Here is a 26,179-nt window from a genome sequence, read left to right on the forward strand (position 1 = left end):
AACATGCCAAATTGTAATGCGTTCAACCATGTAAATTGTTGCAATGTCTGCATGAGACATACCACTTTTAGCAAGACGTTGAATACATGCTTTTTCTTCTTTACTAAGCTGCCGAATCTTAGCCATGATTTTCACTGAATTAACTGTTTAAGCTACAAAATTGTCTTTATAAATATATTTATACCTAAAGATAAAAAAATAAGATAATAACACTGAGAACATTGATTTGTGTAAAATTGTGCCTTGTTGCAAGACTTTTTGCCAGCACTGTATATATTAAAAGAGTAGTGCGAAGTAAAAAAGTTAAAAAATAAATAAAAAAGTTACAGAGTCTCATGTAACACTTCTTGAAACGTGTAGGAACACTCCGATTGGGATTTTTAAACTGCTGAGCAAAAATTATATTAAGTCAAAAATAAAAGTAAAATAGACTAACCTTTAACTCATCACCTCTCTCTACACTGATAATTAGATTTAAAGGGATCCATAAAGACAAATCCTAGAAGATGATTCTAATGATGACAATTATAAACATTAATAATTCAATTATCAATATTATCAATGATTAATAATAATAAAAAAAACTATAAATATCTTTACAGAGGTTTTTGCAAGATTGGTTGAACTTGAGCTTGTACAAAGAACAACTAAGCGAAAATCTGTTAAATAAATACGTCCAAGACCCCTATGGCCACTAATTTCCACCAAAACATCGTCAATAACTAGTTCAACATGTTCAAAGTTACCTAAATATAAGTTAGCAATTTTCAGAGTAAATAAAAATTTTAGTGTAATATATTTGTGAACATTTTAGTTAACTTGTTTCTTAACACAGTGGCTTTGTTTCTTCAGAGTTATAAACTTTATAACACTAAAAATATATAAATAAAAAAATCCTAATATCAACAATAGTGTCCCTGAACCACCTCAATTTTGCTTAGCACTATAAGAAATGCTAACTCTTTTACTATGATCACCACTTTTTCCACACACTCATCTTTATCTTTGATAACCCATTGTTCTTTTGTATTAATCAAACATTTCTAAAAAGCTTTTTTATATGTTTTTCTGCATACTTCCTTTTAATCTGATTTCTGTTCTTGGGGGTCGTCCATAAAGGACGTTAATCAGAATTTAAATACTAACCAGAAGTAGAAGTTTATTGGTTTCCTTCCATTGAGATTTTTATTGAACAAAAGGCGCTATAATACTCTAAAAAATCTCACGAGAGCCAACATTCTTCTACTTCTTACTATTAGTTAAACTTAGCGTGACGCCCTTTATAGATGATCCCTTGCTTGAATTTTTTATCGAAAGTGATTAACTGCATTATCGTTTGATAATTTTTAAACAAAAATAAAATTTTTTTCTGCTTTTACTGAAAAAGACCTTTTTTCTTTACTTTCCACCACATTATATCACAAATATTTTCCACCACATATCACAAATATTTGTGCTGTGTATTACTTGTCCCAAATATTTGTGAATTATACTGATGTAATTCACCTATTAAAACCTTTGAAGATAGTCTTGACACTTTTAAACTTGCATCCTGACTCATAACTTTCTGTTGATTCTTTTTTGTAAACAATGTATCACTAACTGTCAATCCTATAACATCTGAAAACTTTAACAATATTTTATTTTTAAAAGTTTTTTTCTGTGAAAAAAACTAAATTAAGTAAAAATTCAATTAAGTTAAAAACAAGCTCATGCTTGTGTTTGACTTAATTGAATTTTTACTGCATTTGTTCAAATTTAGTTTACTTAAGCCACACTGTGTTCAGAAATATGATGTAAGATCTTGCAAAACATTCCCAGACATTTTTTGTTTACTATCAGAAAACTTATCCTCATCTCAAAAATATGAAAAACATCTTTTTACACCAAGAGCCTGATAAGATATCATGTATTTTAGTCGAGTGACCAGGAATTTTGTTTTTCAAGATAAGAAACTAAGAAGCATGAGGAACACTCAAATTTCTATTTTGATATTGGAATCAATAAAGGATAATTTGAAAAAATTAGGTAACTAGAGCTAACACAACACCGTCTAAAATCATTTTTTAAAATTATATAAGTTCTATTATAAATAAGTTTAAAATTCATTGGCAGATTTCAAATTTCATCAATTTTCAAATTTCAGATTTAAAAATTTCAAATTTTATCAATTTTCTTATTTCATATTTCAAATTTCAGATTTACAGATTTCAAATTTCATCAATTTTCAAATTTAAAGATTTTAAATTCAATAAATTTTCAAATTTCTGATTTTAGATTTACAGATTTCAAACTTCATCAATTTTTAAATTTCGATTTAATTTAATATAACATAAAAAATTGATGTCTTTTTAGGAATCATACTCTGGGGGAGGGTGTGAGTGTGAGGGATAAGAGAATCGTTAATCACACCATAAAAAAATGCTTATGACCATGTATTCAAAGTTTCAGAAATAAGATTGCAAAAATTTCAGAATTCGGTTACTGCTATTATTATTATTATTATTATTATTATTATTATTATTATTATTATTATTATTATTATTATTGGGAATATCTCTTAGCTACCTATCTTGATCAAAAAACTTCTAAGCACATGCCTAAAATACGTGATATCTCATCAGACCTCTGGTGAAAAAAGTTAAATTTTACATTTTTGGAGAAAGGAAAGGTATTCTGATGATTAAAAAAAAAAAAAAAAGATGAGATGCAAGAGATCAAGATGGAAATGGAAGGTTTCATAGCATGTTTTTAAGCACTGTGGCTAAAGAGATTTTGTTCCATTTTTTTGTTTTATTTTGAAACAAATTCCAATAAGACATGTTTAAAAACTGTATTAAAAATATGTGCTCAGTGAAGAGTAAAATTGCTTTAATAAGTGAAAGCTGAAGATAGTAAAAAATTAACTACTCCAGGTTTTTTATTCTTGCAGAATTTGAAAATAAAAAATAATTCCTTTTTTAAAAACTGTAAACACAAATTTAAGAAAAAAACATAATAAATTATTTGCATATTATATTTATTTAGTTTTCATAGACAAAATAGAATTTTATCAAATGTGAAGAAAAAAATTAATTATTTCAAAATTTAAAAAATTAAGTTTGTATATAATAAATTTTCTACAACATTTCGAGCTAATTGTTTAAATTAAACTAGTTTTGTGGTAATAAGGTAAATAAAAAATGAAAAAAAAAGAACTTAATGACATTTAAGAGCTATTTATGAAAATAAAAGAACTTTACAAAAATAAAAGAATTTTATGACTTTGATTAAGCTATTTAGAGATTTTGCAGGAGGCAAATATCTTTTTGCCTCCAGCAAAATCTTTAAATAGCTTATACAAAGTTTTGCAGTTTCATTGACAGTACATTTATAGATATTTAAAAAATTGTAAGTTCTTATGTTATTTAACATATTGATAAATCTGGAGTTCCAAAATGACTAAAAACTCCAAATTTAAAACTTAAATGTCAAAGAAATCAAAAAAGACGTAATATTATGTAATCAAGAGTCCCAAAATTACTGAAAACTCTAAATTAAAAAAAACATTAATACAAACTGATATAAAAAAAATCTAAGAACACTCTAACATGACATTCTAAGCAATAATACTTTAAACAAAAAAATTTAATAAGAGGATATAAAACATTTTACCAGGATATAAAACAGTTTGGTTTCCTGAGAGCAGTGGTAGTTGAAAATTTGATAACTTTTCTCCATCCCGCATTAAAAGTTCATCAATACACCAACGAGTAGATGTCTAAACATAAGAAAACAAAAATTTATTAATTTTCATATATCATTTGAATATTAAGATTGAAATACAAATTATATACTTATCCTGCAATTATATACTTAACCTGTAGTATTTAGTATATAAAAAATGCTAAACAGCAGAATAGTTAAGTAAAAATTTGAGTAATCAGAAAAATTGGTTCTTTACTTTTATCTCCATATGACACACATAGACACACACACACATATACACCTCACACAGACAAACTAGGTTTTCTTTTATAAATCTGATTTATTTCTATTTCAGGTTTTATAAAAAAAATTGTTATTTAATAATGAAAAAAAAATTATATACATCTATTTTTTGCATTTGTTAAAAAATATGTTAAAAAAGATTTTAAAATCTCAGGTACAGTTCTAATAAATAAACTTGCTTGTATTTCACATTTTTATTTTATACAACCTTTAAAAAATTTTTTATTTATGAATAATAATTATTTTTAGATTATTTCTTACAGAACTAAAAAATAATATAAAAATATGAATGATAAAGAAAGATGTTTAATTGGATTAGTAAATAAATAACTTTTCACAAACACACATATGTGAAATCTAATATCAAGAAAGTTACAAGTTTCAATGATGTAGAAAAAGATTTGATAGTTAGTGGTTCTGGCATTGAAAATAATGAAAATGCAACAGTTTGTTTGCACCATGAATATGTTTACATCAAATGTTATTCCACAATCCACATAACTTTCTGTGATCCATTTAATTCATACAATGAGATAAAAGAAAGGGTATTATTACTTAACCATGGAGCTTTTTTTAAACTTTATTGTAATTATACATACTAGATTTTTTTGCAAAATACTTACTGAAGCAGTAATTATCACTTGTGTTTTTAGGAGGATGTTAAGAAAATAATATACAACTTGCTGGGAAATTGAAAAACATTGATGTTAATGTTATTCCTGGAGCAAGGATATGTCCATCATGTAAAACTAAGTTGATGTCATTTAAGGATAATGGACCAGGAAAACCAACTTGCAGCCAGATTTATGAAGATGAAGATAATAAACGTACTATAAACTAATTGTTAAAAGAAAATCTCAATTCTTCTTTGACGGCTATGAATACAAGTCCTCTCAAAATGTATGCTGTGAATAGTCAACTCAAGAGTTGCTCTCAGTAAAAAGAAATTATTACATGTTAAAAAAACAGTAAAGTTAGGTGTTGCAAAGACTTAAAATTATAGATCCTGATCAGTTAACCCAAGAAGATTCCATCAATAAATTATATATAAGTTAAATATAAAGCAAATGATATGGATATACTTAAAGGAAAAATTGAAGTAAAAATTTCAATTTGCAATTGTAATCAGAAAATTAAATTACCAACACTGTTTCCAATATTTTGGTTTAAAAAATGTATAGAAAAAAAAATTAATGTTACTAATTAGTGTAGATATCATGATAACTGTTACAGATAAATGGTATTTTATCTTACCCTAAAAAATAAAAAGGAAAGGAATTATCTCAAGAGACTGTAGATTAAATTATTGAATTTTATTGTAATGATGAAAATAGCAATCAAATGTCTGGTAAAAAAGATTTTTTTAGTATAGTTCGAAGATCTTATATGCAAAAGCATTTGATTCGCTTAAATTTAAAACCTGATATAAAGAATTATTTCTCTAACTTTTTCTCACATTGTCTGAAATGGTGCATTACAGTAGGAGCATCTGGTGCACATACAGTATACACCTACCATCAAAATGTCAAGTTAATGTAGAGCAGTTGAATTATCAAAGGATTATCAGTATACATTATTGCCCTTTGTGTTCAGAAGATTCTATATTAAGACATAATCTTGAAAATGAGTTATACCCTCAAGAAAATATCGATGAAGATGATGATTATTGTATTACAAACAAGAGAAGACAACAGACTAATCTGAGCTAGTAAGTTTAACAGAAATCACAAGCAGGTTCACTAATACTATAATAAATAAGTTACAAAAACTTACTATTCATTCTTACATAGCAAAAAGTCAAGCTGCTTTTTTAAGGAAATTAAAAAATGAGTTTAGTAGTACTGAGGTCATTGCTCTGTGCGATTTCTCAGAAAATTATAAGTTTGTTATACAAGACAAAGTACAAAGGTTTCACTAGAACAAAATTCAAGCAAAATAGCATCCAACAGTAGTTTATTATAAAGTAAATAATGTCCTTAAATGTGATTCAATGTTTCATTTCAGATGATTTACTGCATGACGTAGATATATATCATGTGATGAACAATTGAACATATTAACCCTTTACCAAAATCAGTAAAAATGCAAAAATTAATTAAACCATTAAAGTTTTTTGGTTAACCCTTTTTTGCTGCATTTCAGCCTTAAAGAGAACACTTTTTGCGATAACATAAACGATAACTATAAAAATGTTAAAACTAAAAGATTTTAGTTCTAAAATAAGTTCTACAACGAAATATATAATTTAAAGCATATAAAGTTAGATATCTAAATATTAAAGAAAAAAGTTATATATACTAACACAAATAATTTTAAAGTTTTAGTTGTAAATACTATATTTACTAGAAAATTACTTATGTATTATAGTTCAATCGGATAAGGCATTGAACTAGTGTTCAAGAGGAGCAGGGTTCAAATCTCACTAAGGTATATCTTATTCATTTTTGTTTATTATAGTTGCGATTCTTAACAGTACTCACATTAATAGATAATTATAATGTTATCTTGTTTATATAATGTTTTTAGCTTAACTTAGCATCATCATCAAAATTAAAATTAATATATCATTAACAAGTTCCTGTTAAAAATATTCAAACCAATGTTTTAGGGAAGTGTATATAACATTGCCCGAATATTCTGGCATCGTAATTTTTTTATTTTTAGTGCTGCAAATAGTCACCACAGTTTAAGTTGCAGTAGTTAAAGGCTTAAAAGCAATATTTCTCATCAAATAGAAACTGTTCATTACTTTTTAGATGGGAGTGCTGATCAGTACAAAAACTGCAAACACTTCATAAATATATGCCACCATGAACAAAATTTTGTTATGAAATGTATATTGCCTTTCTTCGCAACAAGTCACAGTAAATCAACCTGTTGGTGGGATTGTGAAAAGACTAACTTCAATTGCTACCCTTCATCAAACAACAACAAATCACATACTTACAGCACCTGCATTGTTTTTTGTTTTTTTTGCCAAAATAAAATTGTAGGAGTAAGTTTTTATTACATATCTAAGGAGTTAAACATGATAGTCCAAAGTTAAATGGAGCAAAGATATGCAACTGCAAAAATGTTACTAGGCACTTACACATTTCTTTCCAAAAAACAACACATAAATTGGAACTAAAATTGTTTCTGAATAATTAGAGTATTTGTTTGCTTTTAATTTCAAACTGATGAAATTATTAAAGAATGATAGTTTAATATAAGCATCGATATGTTTGATACAATCCATGTATCAGACTAGTTGAGGATATTGATGTTGAAAAAAAAGGCTTTTATGTTAGATTCATGCATCCATTTTAACCTTCAAGGTCATATTGTTGACCATCTAGAGATGTTGTATGCTGGGTTCCATCAACAAACCTATTGTTAATGATTAATATTCCAACAACTGTCACAGGAAGACAATACAAAATCAAAAAAATTGATCACCAAAGCATTAAAGAAAGCTGGGCAAACTTTAAACCAGAAAACCAATTTTTTATTAAGGTGTTAAAGATTGTTAATTCTTATTGCCTTATTTTAAATTTCCATGGTTTATTTTTGTAATTTCAATATTTCCAGGGTTTAGTATTATAAAACTTTAAATACAAATAAATCTGATTAAAAAAAGAAAATCCTTGCAGTTTTTTGTATTATTGTGTTTGTTACAAATAGAACATTAGGAAAAAATTTCAGAATCATATCTTTTAGGCATCTCAGGATAAATATTTTTTAGTATGAAGCATTTAAAAAATTACAAAAAGTATTACACCATTATGAAATTCAATTTTCATACAGAAGCTTTATTTTTTAAGTGTTTTAGCCATCAATTTTGAGTTCCTCTCCCTAAAAACAAATTTTCACTACTATTGAACAAGAATTTCATAATTTAAAGCTAGTTGTGTAAAGCAATTAGCCTTAAAAATTAATGGCGCTGAAAAAAACTGAGGATCAATATCTCTGTATGGAGTCAGACATTAAAATTTTAAGTTTTCTTTCATTAATTTAAGCATGTGTTCAAAATCATTAAAAAAAAATTTTTGGGGGTTGATTTAACAGATTTATAATAGGAAATTAACATTTGACCCAATGGTCAAATGTTAAGTTCCTATTTTAAATACTATGGTTACACAATTCCAATCAGCAAAAAACTATAAAATTTCTGAGCAAGAGAAAAACATTTTAAATTTTAAAATTTTCAAGGAACAAAAAATTTTTAAACTGTATTATTTTGAGAACAACATTCTTATTTTTTAAGGTTCTTTTTTTTTATAATTGAGATTTACCTCAATTACAAAATTGTAATTTTGGTTTTTTATGCAAGAATATGCTAAATTCTAAACTTCATTTTTTGATTTCATCATTTCAAAATGAATTAAAATACAAATTTTTCTTTTTAAATGTTGATCTATTTTAGAAATATTGGCTATATACCAAAATTGAAAATAACAGACTTTGAGTTCTGAAATCCTGTTTTGATAGAAAGTTTAAGCTCAGATATCTCAGCAACTACAAGACACCTTGAAATTATTTTAACTAAAAATATTATAAACATTTTAAAATTATTTTAATACTTCTTTGTATATTGAGATTCCTTGAAAACTTCAATTTTACTATTCTAAATTTTATTCAATAATCTCTTAATGTTAAATTTTTAACCTTTCATCCAAAAGTTTGCTAAAAACTCTATTCCTTTTATTTATTCTTTTTATTTATGAAGATTAATTTTTTTTAATTTTGTAGATTTATTTTTCCTCTATTCAGAACTGGTAATAACCAAGAGTTGGTAAGCGGCACTGTCATGTGCCTAGTAGAGTACAGAGACTTCATAGTTGAGTATAGATCCTCTAAGATTAGAGTATTTTTGAAAAAGAAAAATTACTGGAAGTAGACAAATTCTTTAATTTTTTAATTAGTTATAATTTCAAAATGCTTAGAGATATAGAATTATTTTTTAGTTTAAGTTGATTTTTTTAAGCAAATCTTGTTTTCCATAAATCCTATAGATAGGGTTTTTCAGTTCCGGGTACCTGGACTTGGCGAGTCTGTGGGTAAATACCCGGATCCGATACCCGGTTTATAGCTCGGTGAGTCTCATGATTTGAATGTTTTGCTTTATTTCGTTGGCAGCGGTGCATGGTTGAGCTGGATCCCTACCTTTTTTAGAAAAATATAGTAGTAGGGTTTGCGAATCTAACTTAAAGTTGAACTTGGCCACGGCTTTTTAGATGTTTTGAGAACATTCAAGTTTATGTATGTTTCCATGTATGTCCGAATACACACTAAAAGAATTAACTTCATAACTTAAATTTTTTCTAATCGAATATTTTTATATATAAGTGAATGCTTTAAAGGATTTGCTAATATAATATGTTTCTATATTAGCAAATGTTTTAAAAGTATTCGCTAATATAAAAAATTTTGATTAGAAAGATTGAAGTTAATAAGTTAATTCTTTTAGCACGTATTTAAAAAACTTAAAAAAAAAAACATTTTTCATCTATTAATTACTTCTCTATTTTAGGAAAAAAGTGAAATATCCTAATTTTACTAGAACATTTTTTACAGCCCCATTATGCCGAAGCACTCCAAAGTGTGGGAGTATTTCAATGTACCGAATTGAAAAGTGGAAAATGCAATAAGTGTTCAACGATAATATCAAACAAAGATGGAAATACTTCATCAATGATTAAACATTTAAAAGTTAAACATGGAATTTCTTTACCAACACAGGAAGAAATAGGAGAAAATTCTGGCACCAAATGATTTAAAACTATCAATACTTTTGTTTCCGTCGCAAGAAAGCCTTTAGAAGAAATTGTCTTTAAAATGGCCGCTCTTGATGGTATATCAGTGGTATATCACTCTATATGGTATATCAGTTAGGGTGATTACAAAGTCTAGTTTTATTCGTGAAGTTTAGTAAAATCAAGTTATAATCTTCCTAAAGCGGTTATATGCGGTAGTGGTGTAGTGGTAAAGCGCTTGCTTCATAAGCGAGAGGTTCCGAGTTCGATCCCCACCACGTCCCTGGTAGTACCGCGCTCAACTTGTTTCTCCGCGCAGCGGCCTTGTTCGTCAAGGTTCGTGTTTCGGAGTTATAGAGTTGAGAGAGGGTTATAACCACTATTAAGTAACCTCCTCGTCTGTAGTGGCCTTCTCGGCCTTGAGGAGGTGAATAACAAAAAAAAAAAAAAAAAAAAAAGCCGAAAGAGATGCTATGAATTTTATTCATAAGTTTTATGAAAAAACAAAGTTGGAAATATTAGAATTGTTACAAGAAAAAATTAAAGAAGGCCGACAATATAGCATTACACTTGATGAATGGACAAGTATGAAAATTTAAAAATATCTCAATATCAAATTGCATGGAATTGACTCTGAGGGTTTAGTGAGAATTTTTAACACGTGTACAGCTGTACAGTTAGTTGAAAAAGTAGAACAACATTTAAACACATAATATTAATTTTAAAAAACATATAGGTGGTTCAACTGGTGATGGTGCAAGTGTAACCATAAAATTTGGACTAGAATCTCCTAGTCTATATAATTTGTGATTGAATCACACAATACACTTAACTGTTTGTAATGTACTATATAAAAAGAAAAGTATTACCACCTTGCAAAATGAAGATGACGTTGATGGAGATAGAAATGACCATGGCCGAGATGATATTAATGATGATCAAGATGAAAATTATCATTCTGACGAGAGCGACGGTGATGTCGAAGAGTACGGACAAGTTGAATTAACAAATTTAGGCAATGTAGAAGAAAATATAAAAAGTGTTCGTATAATTGTTAAATTTTTTAAAAGTTCTTCTGTGAGAAATAATATTTTGCAAGAAAAGATCAAAATAGTTTTAGGAAATGAACATCAGCTAGTGTTAGACGTAAGAACTCATTGGAACTCAATCATTGAAATGATATCTAGATTTTTAAAATTATTTTATATCATTAAAGAAGCTCTGCAAAATATTGGAAGTGTACATTTAATAGAAAATATTAATATTGAATTATTAAATGAATTGGAAAATACTCTAAAGTCTACTAAATTAACTGTTGAAGCTCTTAGCAGAGACGATACTAATCTTGCAACAGCCCGATTAGCAATTGATTTTATGTTAAGAAAATTAAAAGAATCCAATGGTAATTTAAGTAGAGAGCTATTAATGACAATGAAAACTCAAATAAATAGCTGTAAAAACCAAGAAATAGATAAGCTATTAGATTCTCTTGTAAACGGTACTATGCCTTCAAAGATTATACAATTATTTATAACAGATTTACTGAAGAGATTATTTGGTGAGGATGAAGAACAGCAAAATACATATGAACAGGGGCATTCAGCTGAAAATAATGAAAATACTACAGGAAACACACTACCATTAACACTGGAGGAAGAACTACAAAAAATATTAGAAAGCGAGAAATGTCCAATTTTGCCAAGTTGTGGAGATAAATTAGCTGATATTAAAAAATAATTTTTATTATTTTCAAAAACTAAAAAAAGAACTGTATATTTAGAAAAATTGTATCAAGCGTTAATGACAAAATCAACATCAAAAAATTCTGAACGAATGTTTTCTGTAGCATCCAACTTCTGTACAAGAATTCATTCTAGATTATTGGACAATTCATTAAGTGCACTAGTTTTTTTTAAGTTTTATTTTTTAAGTAAAAATAATTGCTCTGTTTTGTATCAAACACTTGCAAGTATTTTAATTGAGTTGAGTTTATTTTTGCTAGTATATTTACATGCATTTTATAAAATGTGATATTTTTAAAAAGGTTATGTCAAGTTTATTTGGTAGTTTAAGATTATAATAAAAGTATAGAATAATATATTTACGTTAGACGTTGAACTGGCTAAAAGTTGTCTTATTTACCTTAACGTATACCAAATCCATTTTTAAAAATTGGCATGAGAACAAAAAATCCTTTCATGCTATTGTTAAAGTTGCAAGTTAAAAAGATGTATTGGACCCGGACCCAAATCCGATAAATATTCTTAGATTCGACTCAGACTCGTCGGGTCTAAAAATGCCGGTTTTTCCCAAACCCTACCTTTAGATTAAAATTTCAAGAGAACCTGAGATGGTGACCCAAGACCCAAAAATTATTTGAAATAATAATATTATTAAAGAATGTACAAGTATTCTATTGATTATAGATGCGCCATTCATAACCAATAGAACAAACATAAATCATATTTATTAATTTAATTTAATATTTGTTGTCTGAACAACGCTTGTCAACCTTTGAATAGCAGCTGTGGGACAGGTTTGATAAAAGATAGCGGGGGCCAGTATTTAATAAATAGTAACTATAAGCGTAAAGTTTACATAATGTATTTTAAATTTTTTCCTCCAGCTATCAACCCCCTACCTAAATCTTCAAATTTTGCAGAGGCCAGGTTTGTAAAAAGCAGCACATAAAGCTAAGGCTGGGGCCCTAGTCACATACTACCCTCAAAATCATTATTTTTAGCAAAAAAAAATTTAACAAAAAAGAATAGGTTTCGAAAACTGTTACTTTTTAAATATGGGGAAAAAACTTAATTTTTAAGCAAAATATAAAAAAAGTATTATACTTGCGTTTCATCCAATGCTTTTAAAGTCAAAGATAATTCTATTTTGCCAGAAGCAGAAGGAGATGCAGGTGTTCTACCAATTGGATACCACCTTTTTATAGTTCCATAAGGAATAGTCGATATTGGTAATATTACACGTCCTATATAATCATCTCTAAATATTTAAATCATCACTGTAAAGTTTTTATAAATTTAAATCTAGAAATATAAATATAAGTTTTCATAAATTAAAATTATTTTTCAAATTTAAACTCGCAAATAACTAACATTCAAATAACATGCTAATGTTAATTGATTTAAAATTACGCTTGCGCGCACAGATTTTCATTCAATTAAAAAAAGAAGTTTGATAATATCCAAGAAATTTATTGTTGATATTTTTTAATATCAAAACAAATTTTATACAATATTAAAAAAATTTTAACTGAATACTTAATACTAAAAGAAATCTATTGAAAAAATTAAACCATTGTTTGTCTCTTTATTCGCCTCAATTAAGATGGGTTGGCGTTTGATGATTCTATTACAATTCAATAAAATAATAGAAAGAAAAAAAAAATGTGTATACGAACAACTGATAATTTTAAACTTATTTAAAAAGAAATGCTGCTTACTCAAGACAAAAATGAAAACAAAATTTTTCTTTCAAATCAGCTTTTAGTTTTTCTAGATATCTCTTAGATCTTTCTTTGGACATTTTTTACTTTTTATCAGGACTTTAATATATATAGTAAGCTTGGCATTCTGTGTAACCTTTTTTCTGATTTCTAGTTAAGATTCCATTTCTTAAGAATGAACTATGAAAACAAAACAATAAACCAGTATTTCAAAAATATTTTCTAAAAAAACTTATGAAAATGCAAAACTGAAAACCAAAACGAAGTTTGAATTTTAATATTGATTTCCTTGATTTATTCTCTGCTAAAATCTAAAATCATTAATTTCAGTGATGCAAAAGAATTTTTGCAGATGTGTATACCACATAAAAAATTTAAACTATTTTTAAAATCTATATGTTTTTTAATCATAAAGAAACATTTTAAATGAAAATATGAACATACATTTTTTAAATGTTGGAAAAAATGGGCCTAAAATTTTACTCATTTTTTCAAATAATAAAAAAGAAGGGTTCAAATTTGATGAGTGCTAGCAGTTGAGGAAACAACTGCTAGCACATCACTTAAGTTAAGCTAGCATTTCTTTTTTCAGTGCATTTCTAAAATGTTTTCAAATTATCTAAACATCTAAACAGTTGTGGTCAAGTTGTCAAAAAATAAAATCAGTTGTGTGGTCAGCAATAGCGACTGATCGCACGCAATTCCTGTCCAAGCCTTTAAATATATATATATATATATATATATATATATATATATATATATATATATTTATACAAATATGTGTATATATATATATATATATATATTTATACAAATATGTGTATATATATATATATATATATATATATATATATATATATATATATATATATATATATATATATATATATATATATATATACAAATATGTGTACATATATATATATATATATATATATATATATATATATTTATACAAATATGTGTATATATATATTTATACAAATATGTGTATATATATATATATTTATACAAATATGTGTACATATATATATATATATATATATATATATATATATTTATACAAATATGTGTATATATATATATATATATATATATTTATACAAATATGTGTACATATATATATATATATATATATATATATATATATATATATATATATATATATATATATATTATATATATATATATATACAGTATGCAAAAAAATAATCGTACATTTAAAAAAAAATCATAATTTTCAAGATCGCATTAACAAAATGAGTTGTCTGTTAAAATATTTGAAATTTTTTTTTAGATATCTTATCAAGTATTAACAAAGCATTATTGAGACCTTTTATAATTCTTTCCATATTTTTTGTGCAACTGTAGCTAACTAAATTACATAAAATTTTTAATCGAAATACAATTAAAGTTAGCTATAGTTGAACAAAAAAAATGGAAAAAATTATAAAAGGTCACAATAATGTTTTGTTAAACAAAAAAGAAATCCTAAATGAAAAAACTACAGAAAATTGTAAATGTAAACAAAAAAATAATTGTCCAATGAGTGGAAGTTGTTTATGAAAAAAAATGTGGTATATAAATGTGTTGTTTCTTCTAAAAATGTACCTGATAAACAATATATTGGCATAACAGAGGGTGAATGGAAAAAACGTTTTGCTAATCATAAGCGATCTTTCAAAAATAAAAAGTATTCAAAAGATACCATGCTGTCAAAATATATGGGAATTAAAAGAAAAAAATATTGATGATTTTATACTGAATTGGTCCGTCTTTAAAACAGCGCCTGCATATAACACTATTTCCAAAAAATGCATACTATGCCTACAAGAAAAATTTGAAATAATTACACATGCAAATCAAGAATGCTTATTAAACAAAAAATCAGAATTAATTTCTAAAAGTAGGCACAAAAATAAGTTTCTCCTAAAAAACTATAAAAATAAATGAGTTCAAATAATATTTTCATTAAGTACCCTTTTAAAAAAACATTTTAAAAAAAGCATAAGTAATCATTTCTAAAGAATTCTTTTTATAATATTGCCAGCAAATGTGTGAAAGTTTACAGTAGTTAAGACATTTGCGACTTCCTGTAATTTAATTTTTGTATAAATTGAAGTTTTATTAATTTGATCATTCATTTCTGATGAATCTTTGTTGATGAAACACAGCATAAAATGATTTTGTTAAGTGATTTTCTACTAATATATATATATATATATATATATATATATATATATATATATATATATATATATATATATATATATATATATATATATATATATATATATATATATATATATAGAACCCGTAAATGTTGTCCGAAAGTTTTTTCCATATTTTGTTGACAAAAAGTAAAAATTAAAATTCAAGACCGGAATTATTTTTTTTTATTAATTGATAGACTGCCTGCCCCAACCAAACCCTCAGTCGATGTAGCAACACTCCCTTGCAGGTCAGGCTAAAAGATAGTAGATGTAGCAGCACTCCCTTGCGGGTCAGGCTATTTGTCAGTCGATGTAGCAGCACTCCCTTGAGAGTCAGGCTATTTGTCAGTCGATGTACAGCACTCCCTTGCGAGTCAGGCTATAAGATAGTCGATGTAGCAACACTCCGCGCATGATTTACAGTAAAAAAAATTAAAAATAAAAACATTTTATTAAAAAAATTAAAAAGAAAAACATTGTTTATATTGTTAAAAACATTCAGAATGCTTTTAAAACATTCTGGTCAATTAAATTGGCGTTTTAGTGGTTTTTTTTAAAAAACGATTTATTTGTAATTAAATTAATAATTTTTACTTTCGTCCAACACGCAAATGTTGGATGAAAGTCAAAAGTAATTAAAAGTGACGTATGTGTTGGCAAAAGAATCACTTTTTTCCTTCCACTCTTCCCAAAGACAACAAACTATTGATCTATCTATATATATATATATATATATATATATATATATATATATATATATATATATATATATATATATATATATATATATATATATATATATATATATATATATATATATATATATATATATATACACACACACACAGTAGAATCTCTCTAATTTGAACTTTATGGGGAAAAATAAAAGTTTGAATTAGAGAGATTTTCGAATTATAGAAAGTTAGTTTTTCTTAAACGTATTTCACGGTGACTTTTATATATATATATATATATATATATATATATATATATATATATATATATATATATATATATATATATATATATATATATATATATATATATATATATGTATATATATATATGTATGTATATATATATATATGTATGTATATATATATATATATATATATATATATATATGTATATATATATATATATATATATATGTATATATATATATATATATATATATATATATATATATATATATATATATATATTATATATATATATATATATATATATATATATATACAGGGTGCGGAAAAAGCTTCCGTACAAAAATATAAACAGCAAAAGTTCGTGTACAAGACAAGAAACAAATTACACTTTAATTAAAATTAAAATAATACTAAAAGATACTAAAAGAATACGAAGGAATACAAAAGAATATTAAAAACACACTATATATTGAAAAAAAACACTATACAGATAATTTTTTTAAATTATACTTTTGTACGGGAACTTTTTCCGCTTTATTAAAGTTAAGCAAAATGCTTTTACAAATTACTTCTAATGATTGTTTAATGAATCAACAAATTTTCTTTAAATAATTTCAGTGTTAAATATATAATTGTATAAATTGTATAAACATTTGTTTTTTCCAAAAAGTTGTAAAAATAAAATCCTTTAAAAAAACACCTTCATCTATTACAGTCTTTAAAATTTCATGCTCTGATTAGTTAGTTTAAAGTTAAAAAAAAAAATTCTTTGTAAAAATAGAAAACAAAAAAAAAATAGCAACTAAATCATTCCATTGCAACAAAAGATTTAATTTAAATAATTCTTAATTTAAAATAACTCAAAAAACAATCTTTCAAAAGAATTTAAAAAATTTTTTTTAATTATAGGGACCTGTCTGATATTTATGGAACTTGAGCTACACCTTTAAACTTTTTTCTTTCAAAAAAATTTTTTTTTCAGTATTACTTTATTATATAGAACAAATTTAGAGGGTAAGAGTCATTGTTTGCTGATGATACTACCATTTGTTCTTGTCATGATAGGAAGCCAACAATCTCTGATTGCTTAGAGGGGGCGTTTTAGCTCTTTAGAGCAGTGCCTATTATAGAATTTGTGGAAAAGAGAAAGAAAAGAAACATCGCAACGATGAGGTAATGGTTGGAGGTTGGCTGCAAGGTCAGGTCCAACTATATTTACAATGCATTTTTGCAACTTGACTAAAAAGAAAAGCGCATCATTAGAAGTTCCACACCATATATGGCAACAGTATTCGATACAAGGCCAGATTTGAGATTTATAGAGATAGAGAATAGAATCTGAAGTAAGAAAGTTTCGAGCATAAAAAGAGATGCAACCTTAGCAAATGCTAATTTTGCAATGGATTTTTCTTTTTTCAATTTTATTAAGGTGCCCAAGGAAGTCTTTATGGTCTTATCACAGTACACCGCGGAGGAGCATTAAGTTGGAAGTTCATACCTCCTTCCTAACCGATAACACAAAACTTGCCAAGAGGTGGAGTTTGAACCACAGATCCATTGTTCCAGAGGCAAATGCTACCACTGCCCCATGCCTGCTTATTTTTTAATTTCATATAGTTTCCAAGAAAGATCGGGAGTAAGAGTTAATCCTTGAAGAGTAGATGACACATCGAGTACATCACCGTTCATAAGTATAGAAAGATCTAAATTATTGCAATGACAATTGGCTTCAAAAAATTGAAATTTATCTAAATTAAAGTTCACCAGCCACTGCAAGCCCCATGCTGTAGAAGAAGTGAGATCCTTTTCAAGCTTAAACGCCCCCTCTAAGCAATCAGAGATTGTTGGCTTCCTATCATGACAAGAACAAATGGTAGTATCATCAGCAAACAATCCCACCCAAGAATGTGAGAATATTATAGGTTAATTCAAATTAGTGAATGATAGGGTTAGAGAACTTGGTGATGACAATAGTTTTTTGTGTTGTATATATTTTGGTACTTAAATCACAAAGAAAATTTGATAAGCACAGATAGTACTAAGTACACTATTTAATAGCCCAGGCAATTGCCTCATTACTATAAATAAACTTTAGGCCGTAACAAAGGGCTCTAAATGTGGCCTCGACAATGCACACCAAAAGTAAGAACAGGGATACCATCCATATGCAACATGGCTCTGTTAATACTCTGATATTTTTTAGCTGTTGATGGAATCAACCTCTCTGAGAGGTATTACAGAGATCAGGAAACCTGATTTCCAGTCGGCCTCAGAACCATAAAACTGAGTTTTAGAGCTGTACCCTCATTAGGAGATAATTGAATGAGTTGCCTAGTCATAAAATAAACACAATCAAAACCCATGCATTGAGAAGAACTAGCATTTAACATCCTAAACTGGAAACAATGTATTAAAAATACATCTGCGCCAGACTTTTAGATGAAGAAGGGGTGCAAGGCTGGTCAACAGATAAAATCTGTTTACCCCTTAAGTCTTTGCCTAGGAGGCCTTCTACAAGACATTAGCCAGATGCGTTTAAAATCTGCCCAAGATGATTATTTTTATCGAGACACCATCTCTTGCCTTTACTTAACTAAGAGCCTCAAGGCAGGAGGGGTTTTAAGTCTGAGTAGGTTTCTTCTAGTCTCTGCCTAAAAAAGCATATCCTACAAGGCAGCAGGATATAATGCAGGTTGTACTAGGTTACATGTTACCAGTAGCAGGATAACCTGACCTGACATGACCATGACATATATATATATATATATATATATATATATATATATATATATATATATATATATATATATATACATATATATATTTATATGTGTATATATATATATATATATATATATATATATATATATATATATATATATATATATATATATATATATATACATATATATATATATATATATATATATATGTATATATATACATTCTTCGCGCAAAACAAGAAACTTTACGCCCACAGAATCTTTACTCTGCTTGTGATATAAGTCACTTAATTTTGAGTATCGCACTTAAGAAAACTCCGTGAGCAAAGCGGTCTGAAATGTTTTGTTTGTTTTTATCGTAGTCGATATCTATTTCATTTTGCTTCTTTTTGTCAAAAAAGTTAAAAGCCATACTGCAAAGAAACATTTTATAAAAAAAATATTATATTATTATCTCTCAATCTTCAATCAAATTTGATTTAGTTAATTTAATTTAATTAAACATATATTTATTGTAATTCATTATACTAAGACTTCATTTTTTTAGAAAAAAAGAACTTCCATGAGCATCATTTAGCGCATGCTAAATTATAAATAAGAACTCCCATGTGCATCATTAAGTTCTAATTTCATTCTAATTTAGAATATACTTAACGATGTGCGTGGAAATTCTTTTTTTCTAAAAAAATGTCTAAATATAATAAACTTCATTGGTAGAATAAATTTTTATCTTAGCTTTGTCAAACAAAATTAAGGTAATAAAAAACATTGTCAGAATGAACGTGAAAAAACAGTATTATTAATAATGTTTTTTCACATGCATTCCAATGTTAACCTTAATTTTGTTTGACAAAGTTAAAATAAAAATTTATTTTACCAATGAGGTAAAGTGTTGTAAATGATTTAATAGCCCATTTACATTATTCAAAACTAAAAGCGACTAAAATGTTAAAAAATGATAAATTGTGTTGTCAGGTCAGGCTATCCTGCTACTGGTCTGTTGACCAGTTACTGGTCTGCTGACCTGCTGTCAGGTCAGGTTATCCTGCTACTGGTAACGTGTAACCCAGAACAATCTGCTTCATGTCCTGTTGTAGGATATGCTGCCTTGTAGGATTCGCTTTTTTAGGCAAGAACTAGAAAAAGCCAAATCAGACATAAAACACCCCCAACCTTGGGGCTCTTAGTTGAGCCCCAAGGTTGGGGGCGAGAAAAATACTTATCTTGGGCAGATTTTAAATGCATCCAGCTACTGTCTTTTAGAAGGCTTCTAAGGCAAAGACTTAAGGAGTAAACAGATTCTATCTGCTGACCAGCCTCGCACCCCCTTCTTCATCTATTAGGCTGGCGCAGATGTATTTTAATACATTGTTTCCAGTTTAGGATGTTAAATGCTAGTTCTTCTTGACTTAATGCATGGGTTTTGATTGTGTTTCTGTTTTTATGACTAGGCAACTCATTCAATTATTTCATAATGAGGGTACAGCTCTAAAACTCAGTTTTATGGTTCTGAGGCCAACTGGTAGTCAGGTTTCCCGAACTCTGTGGTACCTCTCAGAGAGGTTGATTCAATCAACAGCTGAAAAATATCAAAGCATTAACAGTGCCATGTTGCGCATGGATGATGACTCTGTTTGTACTTTTGTTATGGTTTAGGGTTTATTAAAATTAAGGGGGCAATTGCTTGGACTATTAAACAGTGTACACTATTAACAGGGCTATTAAACAGTGTACACTATTATTAAACAAAACATAAAAAACCATCGTCATCACCAAGTTCTCTAAACCTATCATTCACTAATACTCGTGGTCTTCAAAGTAACTATTCTTCTGATGAGTCTTATCTATTGCAAAGTTCACCAGACCTACTTGTTCTTTGTGAGACTAATTTGAGTTCAGCTGTCTCATCTTGTGATCTTAGTATTGATGGTTATTTTCCTTTAATTAAAAAAAACTCCAATAGTCACATGCTTGGCCTAGGCATTTACATTCATAAGAATTCACCCATTTGTCAGAAAACTAGATTTGAATCCACAGACTATTCTTTTATGTGCTTTTGTTTAGCATCATGTCACTCTATCGCTTTTCTCTTTCCTCTATATCGTTTGTTCTAAATTCTCAGAATTAGGGTCGGCATTTGGCAATGTCGACCTAACTGCTGACCTTAAAGTGTTTGAGGTGGGCAAAAAATTGCCAACTTTATTTCTATGTTTTATGGTATCCCCTTTGTATCAAATTTTTTTTGCCGAACTCTAACAGTTCTAACATTTTTCCTAATTCTGAGGGTTGATATATTGATATATATATATATATATATATATACATATATATATATGTGTATATATACATATATATATATATATATACAAACAGGCTTCGGCAGGAGTAAAAACCGCACGGGCTATGAAAAGCCCGTCACAAATAGACTTTGCGGGCTAGGAGGGATAGCCCGCCACAAATAAACTTTGCGGGCTAGGGCACAAGTCTATTTGTGATCTCGCACGGGCTTTTACAACTTTAAAATTTTTTTTTTTTTTTTTAAAGTTTATAAATTTATCTTCTATTTTTGAATGAAAATGTCATTGAATATGAAATATTTTGTGAATTGAACTAAAATAATAACTTAGAGAGCCAATTGTTTGAGAGCTAGTTAGAAAAAAAATCTTTTATTAATAAAAGTAAATGAGTTGGATACTTTTCAAGTTTCAATAATTGTTTTTTAAAGTTTTTTATTTGCTCAGAGCTATTTTCGTTTCACGCGGGTTAGTTGTTTTATGGTTGCTTTTATTTAGATTTGTTATTTGAGTGAACTTTATTTAGTTTCATGTTCATTTTTTTTCTTTATTCCAGATATAGGCAAACCAATAAACTTGAAAACGACGGAAAAAATCATAGAAACAACCATGGCGTTTCATCACGTTTCCTTATTTAAGCATCCTGACGTGTTTTTTTACCAAAGTCTATTTTAGTATATTATTAGTATATTTTTTTACCAAAGTTTATTTTAGTATATTTTAGTATATCGTGCTTCTTTAGTTCCTTCGTTTCTAGTGAATAAAAATCTTATAGAATGATAAAATTTTCAAAATCTAACTGCGACTTTTTTAAGCTATAGCCACAAATAGTTTGAAATCTTTTTTTTTTAAACCTTAAATGTATGAGTTCGATAGTTTAAGAATTGTTTGGTAACTAATGTCAATGTTTCAATTCAATTGTTTATATACTTATGCATTTTATTGGGCATGAAAACTAAAAACTCACTTAAACTGTTTATAATTTGAAATCAAATTTCTCTAAATAAAATTAATAAAAAGTTTTTATTTAGAAGTACTATTAATTTTTTAAGATACCGGGCTTCCATTACTTCTTATACAATATAAGCATGTATTAAAGAAGTTGTTGACTATAAAATTCAGCATTATTTTATTGCTTTAAAATATATTTATAATGAATTCAAATGCATTAAATATAGTGTTAGAATAACAGCGATAATATGAAGACAACTGTACATTATTTTTTTTATAAATAGGATAAAAAAGGTAACATTTTTAATGAGATATTTCATTTTTAATAACGAGTTATACAATTGCATATTAAATAAGCTGCCGTCTCGTTAAGAAAAACCATTAAGTTAACGCAGAAGTTAACTTAACTTAAATAATTTAAATGTCTTTAAAGTAACACAAACTAGTTTATCGAAAAAAAGATCACATGGATAATTTTTTTTATTATCGTTATTATTATAAATACCAAAAACCCAAAATAAAATCCTAATTCTTGTGCATCAAATGCGTATATTTCCCTTTTTTAATCAAATAATTATTAAATTTATAACATAATACGGTAACTCGATATTATATCGATTCGATATTATACTCGATATAATACGGTAATTCGATATTATATCAATCAGTTATCATCGTTAGAAAAACTGTACGATTTAGTTATATTATTTAAATTGTTTAAATTATAATTGTTTAAATTTTACATTTGAATATAAAAAATTATAACATGGATTTTGCTATCCATATTAAAATTATGTCATAAGAGAAATTTTAAAAGAGTACATAAATAAAAAAACATCATAAAATTCACCTTATTTTTTACCCAAAATTTATTTTTGAGACGGGCTTTTTTTGGCCCGTCTAAACTGACTTAGACGGGTGCGGAGACGGGCACTAGCCCGCCGTTCCTGCCGAAGCCTGTATATATATATATATATATATATATATATATATATATATATATATATATATAAAGGAATTTAATAATTAAAATAAAAAATAAACATGTAGTTTTATTTAAAATTATTTTTTGTTTTATGGTGTATATATATAACCATATATATGGTTTTATATATATGGCGTAATAAAAGTCCTTCATACCTATGTAATATCTGGCTAAACCCAAACCAAAACCGTCAGTGAATGTATCTATTCAAACCCCTGCAGATTTTAGTATATCATTAAGGCTACATCACAAAGATTCTTGTTATTTTTTGGAATATATAACATAAAGAGCTCAATTACACAGTAATAACCTGTTTAATGTATCTTTATCCCATAAGTCAATATATATATAGTATAACAGTTCACATAGCGGAACTTGTGATAGCTGAAGTGATCCATTTGAATTAACAGTTGATAGTGGAAAAGCAAACGCAGACTGGGGGATATTATCAACTTCAAATGAAAATGTTTGATTCCAAACCGGATTTAAAGTTCGATACTGAATTTCTGTAGTGTGCTCAATTGTCCCAAATTTAATAACACAGTAGGGATCGGCTCTTCCAGAAGGATCCATAGCTTGAAGATCTTTTCCTTGTAATACTAACAAAATTAAAATTATTAATATCTATATGACTTTATATCAAAGTAAAAAACTTTTATCAAAGTTAACTTACAAAAACTAATAAAATAATAAAATATTTAAAATATACAAAGTTAAACATTAAATCATACTAAAACTGTTTGTTTTTTTTTGTTATTAGAATGACTGATGACAGAGAATTTGAATATAATATGGAGAGTAAAAATTTAACATGTATGATATAATATATATTTTTTTAATTTATTTTGCAATAACATGTTACATTTATTTGAATAAATATTTCATTAAAAAAAAAACATCTATTAAATTATTATTTTCTTTATTTTAAAATATTTAAAAGCAAATTGAACCTAAAAAAAATTCTAGTCCTGACTAATATAGGGTAAGTTTAATTAGTTAATAATTAGCAAACTCCATTAATTTTTGAATGAAATTTTTTTTAATAAACGGTCTAAACGAAATACACGTCAAATTAGAAAGAGATCTAAAAATAGAAGACTACTTAAATGTCTTTAATTTTTGTAAACAATAAAATAATAATTTTAATACATTTATGTATGATAAAAATTCTCAAAAAAATCAATTTATTTCTATGGACATCTATAAAAATTTTAAACTTTCTCCTTAGTGACCTTCATAAGCTAGAGAAGTCTTTACACAGACAAAATTATTTACTTGCACAGAGAAAACTATTTACACAGAGAAAACTATTTACTTGCACAGAGAAAACTATTTACACAGAGAAAAACTATTCACACAGAGAAAACTATTTACACAGAAAAAATAATCAAGCTATTTGATGCTTATTTTCATAAAATTTTTTATTTTTCATTTAATGATAGAATTTTTCAGTAAATTTTCAGTAATTTTTCAAATATTTTTTAATAACTCTCAATTCTGGGTAGTTTGTAGAGTTCCAGAGCATTGAAGTGCAAGGAAAAAAACTAGATGAATATAAGTTTTTAGAGTATAAAGGAACAGATGCAGTAAAAGGATGTAACTTTGCTGAATGATGAGTAAAATAAGAAATGAGTTTTGGTTGAGTAATGATGAGTAAAATAAGAAATGAGGTTAATGGAACTAGAGGTGATTAGATAGAGTTGAACTAGAAGTTTCTTTGAGCAGCAACCATGAGAATATTTGTAGAAAAAAGTGAAAGATATACAACTTTACAATAACAGGAAAGAGGCTCAAGCTTGACAGATAGAGCAGGTTTAACTACAATGCATTTTTGGAACTTGTCTAGAAGAGAAAGAACATCATTAAATGAACTAGCCCAAATATGACAACAGTATACCATACAGGTGCAAATAAGAGATTTGTAGAGGTAGAGAATGAAATCAGAAGTAAGAAAATTCTTACTTCTGATTTCAACAATCTGTTACAAAAGTAAAATTAGATTCAAGATGAGCTGTCTGTTCAAAGCAATCAAAAAAGAGGCTGAGATACAAACAAGACAGATAAGAAACAATTCAGGGCCAAGGATAGAACCCTGAAGTACTCCAGAAGTTAGTAGAAATGAAGAAGAGTATTAACCTTCAAGGATGACTTTAATAAAGCGGTTAGAAAGAAATGATTTGATAGTCTCAAAATATTTTTCAGATAAACCATAAGAAGCAAGCTTATGGAGAAGACCAGCATGCCAAACTTTGTCCAAAGCTTAAGATATGTCAAGAGCAATAGCCCTAATCTCATTGCCTCCATCTAATGCATGATAAAATCTTTTAATCACAGCAGTTAAAAATTCATAATATCAAAAAGCAAAACAGATATTTCTGTTAGATAATATTGGAATAAAAAAATAAAAAATATAAATAATTGATTAATATTTTATTAATTATTTTTATTATTTAAGCAGAATGTTATCTTTTTTAGTTTTTATCAAACAATTTTCTTATTTTTCAACATTATAGAACCAAAATATTACCATTAAATAGCAAAATAAACTCTATTGGGCCAAATAAGAATCCAATAGAGTTTTTTATTGAAACAAATTTAAAAATTTTTATATTGCTAAATTATGATTTTCTCAAAATGATGCACTGTAAAAGGCCTTTATCTTCACAAAAATACTATTTACAGGCCTTGTTACGAGACTTCGCTGCGTAGCAAAAACGTGTAATGCATTTCTAAGTAACTCAACTCAGCAAATATATTTTGCTTCGTTAGAAGTTATATTGCGTCACTCGCGTCTTTTCAAGTACCGCATTGTAATTAAAGTTATTTTATTAATGCGTTAAAAATCATACAAATAGTTTGTTTTTTTCTCACTATAACAACAGTTACAAATAAAATCTAA

The 26,179-nt window shown here is 26.9% G+C and overlaps 1 protein-coding gene across 1 annotated transcript in view; it reads right to left on the reverse strand.

The window, feature by feature from the left end:
* The window catches only part of LOC100201509 (uncharacterized), a 93,702-nt gene that overhangs the window by 60,772 nt on the left and 6,751 nt on the right, over positions 1 to 26,179 (reverse strand). Inside the window, 5 exon segments of the mRNA XM_065791749.1 lie at positions 437 to 499; positions 601 to 746; positions 3,655 to 3,760; positions 12,572 to 12,725; positions 23,591 to 23,879. Coding sequence (XP_065647821.1) covers positions 437 to 499; positions 601 to 746; positions 3,655 to 3,760; positions 12,572 to 12,725; positions 23,591 to 23,879 — 758 coding nt within the window.

The sequence above is a fragment of the Hydra vulgaris genome, chromosome 02 (assembly GCF_038396675.1).
Source record: "Hydra vulgaris chromosome 02, alternate assembly HydraT2T_AEP".
Lineage (NCBI taxonomy): Eukaryota > Metazoa > Cnidaria > Hydrozoa > Anthoathecata > Hydridae > Hydra > Hydra vulgaris.